General features: G+C 43.4%; 2 protein-coding genes across 2 annotated transcripts; both read right to left on the reverse strand.

Annotated features, from left to right (window-relative positions):
* Positions 1-1,717: 1,717 nt before the first annotated feature.
* LOC9271780 (reticulon-like protein B12) lies at positions 1,718-3,837 on the reverse strand. Its single transcript, NM_001428162.1, has 4 exons — positions 3,649-3,837; positions 3,340-3,523; positions 2,554-2,765; positions 1,718-1,960 (listed from the first exon to the last, which is right to left on the reverse strand). The coding sequence occupies exons 1-4, from the start codon at positions 3,722-3,724 to the stop codon at positions 1,821-1,823; spliced, it is 612 nt and encodes a 203-aa protein (NP_001415091.1). The 5' UTR covers positions 3,725-3,837; the 3' UTR covers positions 1,718-1,820.
* A 1,692-nt stretch (positions 3,838-5,529) lies between these two features.
* On the reverse strand, positions 5,530-9,956 carry LOC4324808 (putative ataxin-3 homolog). The gene is made up of 2 exons (NM_001428161.1): positions 9,593-9,956; positions 5,530-6,680 (listed from the first exon to the last, which is right to left on the reverse strand). The coding sequence occupies exons 1-2, from the start codon at positions 9,863-9,865 to the stop codon at positions 5,943-5,945; spliced, it is 1,011 nt and encodes a 336-aa protein (NP_001415090.1). The 5' UTR covers positions 9,866-9,956; the 3' UTR covers positions 5,530-5,942.
* Positions 9,957-11,761: the final 1,805 nt, after the last annotated feature.

An 11,761-nucleotide genomic window follows, 5' to 3' on the forward strand; every position in this document is an offset into this window, starting at 1 on the left:
CCATCTAATTCACACTACTTTCAAGATATGCCACCTAATTCGTGCTATTTTCAAAATACACCATCAAAGCGCGAATTTCCTTCGTTCCGTGCCACTCCGTTTCTTCCGTCCGTAGCGCCGTCGTCTTCTCCGTCCGGTGCCGCCGCCGTCAGTCCGCCACCGCCCGCGCCGGCGTCCGTCCGTCGCCGGCATCGTCCATCCTTGTCGGCGTCCATCGTCATCGTCTACGGCGTGGCGTGGCCGCGGAGAGAGGGAGTCCGCCACCGCCGGCGCCGACGCCGGTGTTAGCCGCGCCAGTGTCCGTCCTCCGTCACCAATATCATCGTCGTCCATCGCCCGCGCTTGCGCCCATGTCAGCGGCGGCGCCGTCCGTTCGCTGTCGCCGCCATCATTGTCGTCCATCGCCCGCGCCCGTGTCAGCCACAGCGTCGTCCGTTCGCCGTCGCCGCTATCGTCATCCTCCATCACTCGCGCAGCGCGTCCTCCGGCTGGAGCACGCCGGCGAGGGTGCCCTGTCCTCGTCCTCCTCATCTTCCTCCCCACCACCACCACCACCACCACGGACGCCGCCCGCCCGCTACCCATCCCCCATCTACAATGGGCTTCTCCCCCACCCCTTCCCTGCCACCGCAGCCGCTGCTAGCACTCGCGGCCACACTCGCCCCGCTGCTAGCCCTCGCGTCGCGCTCGCCTCCCTCCGCGCCCACGCCACGCCGTGGACGACGACGACGATGACGATGGACGCCGACAAGGATGGACGATGCTGGCGACAGACGGACGCCGGCGCGGGCGGTGGCGGACTGACGACGGCGGCGCCGGGCGGAGAAGACGACGGCGCTTCGGACGGAAGAGACGGAGTGGCACGGAACGAAGGAAATTCGTACTCCGATGGCGTATTCTGAAAGTAGCACGAATTGGGTGGCATATCCTGAAAGTAGTGCGAATTCGATCGCATATTCTGAAAATTCTCCCGAGCAGGAGGCCCAAACACATACATCCAGCAGATAAAAGACGAATGGATGTTTGGCAAATTTACTTCCCGAAGTTCGAATTGCTCGCGATAACAAGCAAAGTCGTATATGAGACAACCCGGTTTCCCTCGCGTCCTTCTCCCGTCTTGGGGTCTTGGCGTTCGTGCGACAGTGAGTGAATGAGTGTCTGTATGCGCACGCTGCGCCTGCGCGCTTGGTCATCGAGATTTAAGGCAATCTATCGAACACCTGACGTGCCGTGATCGCGCAATCCCAGTATCCCACTACGGCATCATCATAGATACTACAGGTCGTTCATGCTCAAGGTCCCCGCCTTCTCCCAGCGCTAGGCTTCTGCGTCACCGTGCTCGAGAATCATGGCGATTCCTCCTCCTCCGGCGAAACGAATAACGAGTGACCGGTGACGCTGATCTGTAGTTGCGCTCTGCTTCCTACTTTCCTAGTCAGGATTGAATCCAGTCAAGGAATGATCTTCGGCTTAAGGAAAATACGGTCAAGCTCTTTCGTTTTCAGTAACCAACCTCTTTGTCTAGTTACTTTGTACCCGGCTATGGTCAATGAGAATTCAGTGCCAAACTGCCAATCAGAAACCAAGCTGTTGGGCTGAAGGATTATGTTTCTCTTTTAAACATAGCACAAGAACGTATAGATAACTGAAAACACAACCGAAGCGCAGAACATTGCAGTGCTAAGACTGAAGTATATAGACAGTCAGACAGAGCAGTAAGACGGATGTCAACATGTTTAACTCTAGGAAGACAAGTATACAAGGCAAAATTTTGTTGACAACTGTACAATGAGATCAAAACAGTTTATTGTTTTCCAAGATCAGTTCTTAATCTTAGATTTATATGCTTTCCATGCTTGTCCACATGCCTGAATATTTGCTGACGCTTGATTTAAGAACTTGGCAATGTTTTCTTCATATTTATCCACCAATGCAGGGATGGTGAGAGCAAGAACAAGGCCTGGGAGATAGAAAGTTCAGCAAAGTCAGCATTGATCAGTAAGATGATACTAAAGATCAATACATCACATTTGTTATTGTGCCTCCTTTAAAAATATATGATATTCTATACTGATTGGAATGGCTCCACCACAAATTTCAGAAGAGTTCCTTGACTTCTCCCAAATTTTTGTACTAAATTGGCTGCACATAATGCTACTGTTAACTAGGCAGATAACAGAGATCCCCTTTGCCAAGTCAATGTCCCTATCTTTGAGACCAACTTTTGGAAATGAATAATTTTCACCTATTAAGTAATAGCTCACAAATAATTTCGGACTGTTATTAAATGTAATTACTCAGGGTGGTTTTAACTAGACATGAATATGACACAGACCAATAAATTTCAACATAACATTTATTTCTATATGTTCTGCATGATATTTCTACAGGAGTCTTTTTGCTGTAAGTTTCAAGTTTTGACACAATTCTCAGAAAACTAATGAAAGTGCATATCATCACTGCATTGCACATTACATCCTACTATAAAGTTCTTAACAACAATAGGTGAGTAGTGATAATTAGTTAGAATTGAGAAACAGTAAAAGAACTTACATGCATATACCAAAGTAATGAGATCAGTCACACGGCCAACTATGGAGATCAGCAGTAATACTGAAACCATCTTGTAAAAGAGACTGGAGTCCTTTCCGTGTGCAATGTTTTCAAAACCCTGTAGTGCCTTATGTAGGATGTTACCCACTGCAGCTGCTGCTTTGCTCATTGAGTCTTCAGATATTTTGATCAGTGGAACAGGTGGAGGTGGCCTGCATCGAATTTTTGTATGCCTTTAGAGTCAGCATTCAGCAACTAGAAAGTCATGGATTAGATCCTCCTGCACTTAAACGTGGAATTTTCATATCGCTTGTTTCCATTGTTCAGTTTTGAGCATCAATCAAAGCATCAGTCGGAGCAGCTGTAGTTTATAATTGGATGGGCCGCTTTCGTTCTGATGCAATGGCATTAGCTATGATGAACATATCAGGGCATTGATCGAGCAAGATAATTTGCTGCATTGCTGCTCACTCTCTTCCAATTTATATCATCCACATTAGTTTTTACACCATGATCATTTATCCACCGACTACCAGTACATTCACACTCACAAGTATTAAATGTCAAAGCTTAATCAATCCAAGGGCCAAGGCCAAACAAATGATATCCACTCCTTGTATCAATAGCAAGTGTAACAACTAACAACAAAAGCAAGTCATCTAAGGGCTAAGTCGAATTCAGCAATTTGTACAATAATAATCTGAACTAAATCACACTAGTGCATCAACAATTTGGAGGCAAATAAATCACATTACTGCAAATAAACTGCAAACAAAAAAAATCCACCTGTTGAGCAGCCGCGCGGCCTTGGCCCAGACGAAGAGGACGACGAGCACGATCATGAGCACGCTGGACACGAAGGAGAGCAGCGTGTAGCCAGGCAAGCAATAGAAGAGGACCCAGGACGCCGCCACCGCCGCCAGCGACCAGCCGGCCACCTCCTTCCTCCTCCACAGCACCACATCCGCCACTGCGGCGCCCACAAAACCCACCACATCACAAAACGCAAAATGCAAACGAAGCCGCGCAACCACAGCCCGCAGGGGAGGCGATCTACGGCGGGCGAACTGAAGAAGATAACTGAGCTTAGCTCACTGGCGCCGCCGCCGAGGAGGCCGTGCAGCGATCTCTGGGCGCCGAGCAGCCGGCAACCTTGGTCAGAGGCATCCATTGCCTTGCTGGGTGGATGAATGGATCTCTCTGATCGGGGGAGACCGATCGGGAGTTCAGCTGGTGGAAAGGGGAGAAAAGCGCACGGCAAGAACAGCGGCGTGATGCAGAAGTGGTATCTGCTGAATCCCCCGCATACTCCAACTCCTCGAGCTTTAGTTTGGAAATTGCTGGGTGACGAAGAAAAAGAAAAAGAAAAGTATGAAAAAGGCCAAGGAGAAAAAGGCGCAAGCGTGGGGCACCGCCACGCCACGTCATCAGCACCGTGTCCTATTGAACTTTGGGGGGTCTTTCCGTTCCCTACTTCCCTTGGCTGTGGCGCTACAGCAGCCTAGACTGTTGGTGTAGCTGCAGCAACAACACACCATCTTATACCATAATCTCTGCGTTTCAAAATAAACCAGTTTTAAGATTTAAAATTTATCTCAAAATAAATCAACTTCTACCTAACTACCATTGGTCCGCAAATTAAAAATTTTTATCTCTTCAAAACCCCTTACTTAACTATTCAGTAATATAACTTTCCTATTTATTAGGGGCATTTTGATCCTTTATCTCTTTCCTTGTATCTACCTTGTGAAGCTAGAGTTGGACATTTTGTGGGACAGAGGGAGTAGTTGCTATAAGTACGATTGTTCACATACAATACTATGACTAACGTTTTCCAGCGAAAGCCCATAGCCTTTTTCAACTGATTTGTAGCGATACAATATATGACGTTCACCATCAGTGATCAGTTAAGAATTGTACTAGTATTTACATAGAAGTAGCATGCATAGTATTTTCGTATATCAATCTCAAGTTCTCACCGAACACCGCTAGGATGACGGAAATTCCTGCACAGCAGTATTGTTCCTTAAAAGAAATGCTGTTTTTATCGTTATATAATTTTTTATCAGCGTCAGACTGAAGTAACCATTAGATAGTTAAATTGATAAATTTAGAAAAGATCCTAATCGTATTACCTAGAAATAACAATTGCTAACCTTCATGAAACTGAAATTTGGAGCGGATTTCTGTTAAAAGTGGGACCTTGAATTTGTGCGAAGATTTATGTCGGCCTCCTTGTCTTCTATCTTCAGCGAGCCGCAACTCAGACGGGACAGCAGCGGCCTTGATCAGTTAGGGTATAGGGTGTGAGGTCGATAGGAGAGGGGGAAAAGAGGGTTTCTCTTCCCCGAGGTATAGAGGGATGACCATGGATGATTTAGGACTGACGATATATGGTGGACACGGGTGGAGGGGCGACGCTACCGCCAAAGTCATGGTGATGGAGAAGGGTGGTGGGCGGCTAAAACCGTTCATGCCTTTAGGTGCCCACGAGGCGAGGGGGGCCGCTAGCGAGCTCACCCCTTTGCTATGCCGGAGAGAAGAGGAACAGGAGAGAGGATAAGGTCACTGTTTATGCACGAATCTTGATGCAATCCTTGGCTGAAATCTATTCGGTCACATATCAAATAGACTATTCCTAGAAATTATGTGGTATCCGACCGTTTGATGAGACTTCGATTAGAAGAGGCACAATCGAAGTGTGCTAAATACAGTGAAAACTTCCTAGTAGATGAAAACATTGGAAAGCAATCTATAAAATGTGCATAGGTTTTCAAGAAATTTTCTAAGAAAAAATACACGTTTGAAAATTGAAATAATGCCACATCATTTCCCAAGCGGAACACCAACACCAGGTTAAACAAAACAAACCTGATTTTGCTTGTGAAGGATGACATTGGCCGATAATGTCTGTCTTCTCCGTTGATCCTTGTCATATCTCACAAACGAGGCCATGTTTTGATCCACAACTACATATTTCTCAAACAAAAATGCATTCATACTTGCATGAAACATACTAAACATGCCTGAGTTTTGAGCTGCTACTATACCATACTGCAGACGATAACAGAAAAGATACAACAGATTCAAGATCATAGTTGCTGCAGCTGTAAAAGGAAAAGGTGTATATGCGAAAGTTGAGATGGAAAAGAACGAGACAAAGCCTCCATTCTAGTCTCTATGCAGTTTAAACATAATGCTACAAAAGTCAAGTTTTTAAGCAGGGCAGTTCAGACGATTTGTATACGGCATTCACAGATCAGAAAGAAGTTCACAATAGCATCACTCCCCCAGTCAAATGGAGAGCAGTTGAAATGCATCCCCTCTTTTTCTTTTTTCTTTTTGTTGTCTGTATATTCTAATACAGTTCCATCCCGAATCATGCCGTCCTAATCTTCTTTTATAGATTCTTTTCCCTCTAAAGAGGTAGTGTTCTGCTTCGGGTTACTGCCTGAAGCAGACTCAATATTATCGCTGTTAGGCTCGCTTGTTTCAGACTTGTTAGCCCCTTGCTCCTCCAGATTGCCGTCTTTGCTCATTTCACCTGATGTTGATTCAATTGCAAAAGCATCCTGAGACCTGCTTTCTTCGTGAGCTGCATAATTAGCAAATGGACCCCCAGTGTCCATCAGGCTAGCAGCTATAGCAGCATTTAAGTCAGCTTCTTCCTGCTGTGCAGCAATCATATCCATTTCACTCATTTCCTCTGATTGATCAGCAACTAGAGAGACGCCTGCCTGCTGAGTAGGTGTTTGGACCTGGTTACAAGAGGAGGTTATCCTCCGGGCATCATCAGGAGTCAGCCACTGCCCGAAACCATTAGAGCCTTCCGTTGCCATGGGACACTCCTTAGGAAAATTGCCCCTCACTGCAAAGATACTCCAGCCTGACCCCTTCAGGGTGTCGATGAAAGCTGATAGGTAAAACTTTGATAGATGCTCAGGAGCAGGGTACAGACTATTGAAGTTGTACCACTCTCCATTTACCTTCCTAATGCAGAACCAGTGGTCCTGCAGATGGCAAATGAAAGCAGTTTCCAGCTCAGGGTCAAATAGGCATGACCCCACATCTGGGGAGTCAAGGGGGATAACTTGCAGATCCCAAACTTCAAGTGCCTTCTGCAGAACCTATAGAGTAAGATGAAAAGCATAGTTGAGTGTATGAACTTGCAGCGTAGTCACTGGAAATGAGTTGTAACAATATATTAGCTTGAGTAACTATGCGTAAAAGACATCGCGCTGCCATAATAAGGAATAGGGTATTTACTGCTCCAAGCATCAAAACCACTTAACACTTATCTAAGACATTACAATTTCTAAGGAATTTCATAGCCCATGAAGAACATGAACTACACACAGGGATATAAAAGCCATAGACCATATGGAGATTTTCCTTCAGAAATGCAGACAAAAAGTACCCTAGGGAATCAAGATTCAGGTTACAGGCAAAAATGCTCCTCCACATAGAAAAACTACTCCTAATGAAATATGGTCTTAAATGCCATAGATAATGATTAATGACCGATATGAAGGAATAAAAAACTAAATGTACTTTACCAGAAAAATATGAATTCAGAATGTTCTCTCTAACTAAATAGATCTAAGACTATCATTTAGTTCTAGTTAACCATTCAGTGACAAGGTTTTAAGTTTTAACTATTACATAAAGAATCACCTGAATAAGTTGAATGAAAGAGACATATCAGCTCATGTATACCAAAGGCACATGGAAATAAATCTGTCACTAGTATGGCAAGAGAATTTACATGATGTAACAATTCCGAAATATGCAATGCTGCCAGAGCAGAGTAAACATGTTACACTATTTACAGTGGGCAGTGGGAACAGGCACAATTTATTCTTCTCCCATGGATCCCAAGGGACAAGAGTTGCAAAACTTGCATACCCCAAATTTAAAAGGTAACATATCAAACATGGTTAATGTTATTTACAGCAAATTGGTATTGGCCACATTTGACAGAGACATGCATCAAGGATAACTAGGGATACAGAACATCCAAATATCGGCAGCATATGTGCAAAAACAATAAACAATAGTGCATGGACTGAGAAAACATAGATGGACAACATTTTCACCATATTTTTGGGCTCGCTAATCATTGCTAACAGCGAAGTCCTGAATTCGCTAAATCTTTTTCTACCGCAAACTGTAAAATTGATACCTTCAAATTTTAATAAAAAAAGGTGGCAAAACATTAACCAGTAGTTGTACTTGCATTTGAGGATCTATTATATTCTTGGCAATTGATAATGTAAATATAGGCATATCTAGGACACCAGTCTACCACAATGATAGAACTGGCAAGCCACAAGCTTTAATGACAAACTCAACTACTGCGAGCTTGTCATGGGCAGGTATGTTAGTGGGTCAAATATGTTGAAGATCATAATCGTGAGAGGTGATAGGTCATGGCCCTGGACCTCAAGGGTGGTGTTTGATTGCCATGATCAGCACTGCATCAGGGAGGCAAGGACATTAGAAACGGCTAGAGAAAAGAATTAATTGCATTTTCCGCTAAACAATTGCCGTGAGCTTGATTATAAAGCCACCCCTAACAATAGTTTCCAAATCAAACTATTAACTCAATCTGAGTCGAAAACTAACTCAAACCAACTCTTACCAAATCCTAAAATAAACTGACTATTCTAACCATAACTAATTTAGAATAAGGGCTTATCTCAGCCAGAGAAGGATATGGTCTCAGAGAATAACTTGGGCCTGGGCCTGCCGCATCCTGGACTGCTCCTTGCCATCACCCCCTCTGCTTGTACGTTAGACCCCAGATGACAGAGCTTTACTGCGGTTTGCCCATAAGTGGAATGGACTCAGCGCAAACTTCAGATTTTTGTTCTTTTCTATTGTTACTAAAAGTATAATACAAACCTTAATGTCCATGTCAACACCGTTGATGTTCTTAATGTAAAATTAAAATTCCCATAAACACCAAACAGGTTTTCAAAAACCTCTTATGCTGTTTTTCCTAAAACAGGTAAGAGATAACACCTAGACAGCTAGAACATAAATTTCTCCTTAATGTCACAATTCAGTACACGACAAAGCTCAAAGCAACAAAACAAGTAAAAGCTTTATGGCGCACACCACGAACATAAATTTGGTCGGAATAATCGCAGAAGAATTAATAATTATATATGCATGCATGCATGCACGCACTTACTTGTATCTTTGCATGGCAAGTAGTGAAGTACGTAACATGAAAAACTGCAACCTGCCAAGAGAACTCTTGTCGACGTTTACAAAAAGCCCTCTCACCCAACTATTTCCCACATGTTGTTAATTTAAATGAACGTGCAACTATGGGAGTAAACAGATGTAGTCACATAGAATTTCTGTAACTTCTCAAGAAGAAACTATACAGCAATATGCAATCTCCTGTCATCATCACCACATAGTACTTACACTGCTGCAACAAAAACCTATGAACATATTCCTAACTAGCAAAGTTGTGACTACAAAAAGGAATCATGCAAATGCTGATGTCTAGGATAAATATAAACCCTTCATATTACCTAACCATATAGAAAGGTTTCAATAAAAATTATATGATTTTATCTGCATTTGAGAACAATAGTGTGGGCAAGTTCCTGTCTCAGACAAATAAACATTCCTTCACCATCCTCAACATGATAACATATTGACCACTATGCTATAAATCATTTATTATTTGGAATTCCGGAAGCCATCTGAGAATCTTAAACTAGAATGTACCATCAACAACATGATACGTCAAGCAAACCCCCCAAAATTCGAACCTACAAGCCTACAGACAACCAAACTCATTTCGACAACAATCTCACTAACTTCGAGGTTATAGGCCTACAGGCAACCAAGTTCATTTCGACAACAATCTTGCTAAATTCGAAGCTTACAGGCCTACAGGCAACCTAAGTTCATCTCGGCAACAATCTCACTAACCAGGACGACAGAAGACAAGCGAAAAGAAATAAATAAACCCCCCACGAGCGTGGATGGCGGAGGGCCATAGACGGGGCAAGCCAACCTGGATGCTGAAGTCTCCTCCAAGGGAGACGTTGTGGGAGCCCTCACCCTCGGCGAGGAAGTCCCCCGCGGCGGTGGTGGCGGCGCCGGCCGCGCCCTCGGACATGACCTGGCGCTCCCGCTGGTCGAGGTCGACGGCGAGCGCGGAGAGGTCGAACTCGGAGAAGAAGGGCCCCTGCAGGGTGGTGTTCACGCAGTGCACGGCGCAGAGCTTCCCCTCCTGCACCTCGTGGTACAGCAGCCCCCCGTTGCTCGCCGCCGCCGCCTCCTCCATCCCTCTAGAATCTTCTCGAACCCTCCGGCGATTCCCCCCTCTTCTCTTCTACCCTCCCTCTACCCCTACCACTGTGTAGCGAGGTAGATTCGACCAACCAACCGATCCGATGGGGGAAAGGTTAGAGAGAGAGTTGAGTGCTGTACGGGTCAGTGCGCGACGCAGATTCTCCTGCGGGGAAAAAAAAAACCATCAAAAAGGCGTCGCCACGTCGACCGCGATCCTCTCAACCGTCTACCACGTGGAATTTGCCCCCAAAAATGAAATTGATATCTCGATGCACCAAGGCTGGTTTAGATAAAATAATTTGAACAAAAACATCAAATCAAATGTTTGACACATACATTAAACATTAAACGTGGGAAAAAACAATTACACAGTTTACAGTTTGCATGTAAATTGCGAGACAAATTTTTTTAGCCTAATTACGCCATAATTTAATAATATGATGCTATAATAAATATTTACTAATGATGGATTAATTAGACTCAATAAATTCGTTTCGCAGTTTACAGGCAAAATCTATAATTTATTTTATTATTAGTCTACGTTTAATACTTCAAATCTGTATCTGTATACTTTAAAAACTTTACCTCTAGACAAAAACACACCCCAAACAAACAAAGCCTCTATAGTCTATGCTCCATATGTATTTGATTCATGAGTGAAATATGCCAAGGTTAGTATTTCGATCTATTTAGAGTGCGACGTCACCGTGAAAGAAAAGGAAAAGGCATCGGGTGCGTGGCTCCACCAGATGTTTACAGCTCTCTCCACATTGGTAGTCCGTATACTGTATGTAGGACAGTAGGAGTGTAGTCTATTTCTTCGCTTTCTTTTCTTTTTCTCCCTGAGAAGTTGAAAAATAATGTCGTGGGCCTAGCCCATAGATGTCCTTCCTCTCAATATAAGTCGTGGGCCGTTTCAGTTTGGTGCGTGTTGATTGAGCTGTCATTTTGTTTGTATTAGGCACATTTCCTTGCAACAGTAGATTGCTATACTATAAATAGATTTAATTTAAGAAACAGTAGCTATATGTTTTCGTGTACGAAATTGCTATTTTTCTTTCGACGGATTTTTTGGGGAAAATATTTAAGTTTTAGACTGTTAGATTTACTCTGAAAGATGGAAAAAAAATCACTACCACTGGTGAAGAAAACGAGCACAAGCTCATCCCTCTAATTGAGGTACAGTAACACAAGCGGATCCAAGGACCACCGGAAAAAAAATCCTAACCTAATACATATATACACATATATTTAAAAAATTAGAAAAAGTAAAAAAAATACTAACTCCCTTATTAATATATTGTTATGCATATTTGATCAATTTATACTTATAGCTTTGTTATATTTAGGGTATTTCTAAAAAAGTATAGGTTCGATCACCCATATAAAAATCCCAGATATGCCACTGTGCACTAACACCTATTTCTAATCTCGAGTCCAAGTTGCACAATATTGACATAGGAGTTACGATGCAAGTAACTCCAATATAATTACACTATAATTATATATTTATATTTGAAAGTTTTTCTCTTAATTTTATGTGGAAAATTATATAGCTACACCAATGATGTGTTTGGATAATGGGAAATGAGAGGTAGGATTGAGATTGGGAAATGAATAAAGGGTTAGGATTAAATGGATGAGGGAGAATGAATGGTTAAGATTTAAAGAGGGGTGGAAAATCATTTCCATTAGACATTTGCCAAACACTGCCTTGTGGTTTATTGGTTCCAGAAGTCTAGCCTGGCAAGCGTGGCCCATCGTACTATATGGGCCAGTTTGGCCCAAACATTAGAGAGAACAAATAAAGATCCAACAAATTTCTCTGTGTCTTTGTCCTGGATGCCTGGTGCAACACTCTTTCTCCAATTGGTGGATTGATTCCTCT

Source organism: Oryza sativa, chromosome 1, assembly GCF_034140825.1.
Source record: "Oryza sativa Japonica Group chromosome 1, ASM3414082v1".
In the NCBI taxonomy this organism is placed as follows: Eukaryota; Viridiplantae; Streptophyta; class Magnoliopsida; order Poales; family Poaceae; genus Oryza; species Oryza sativa.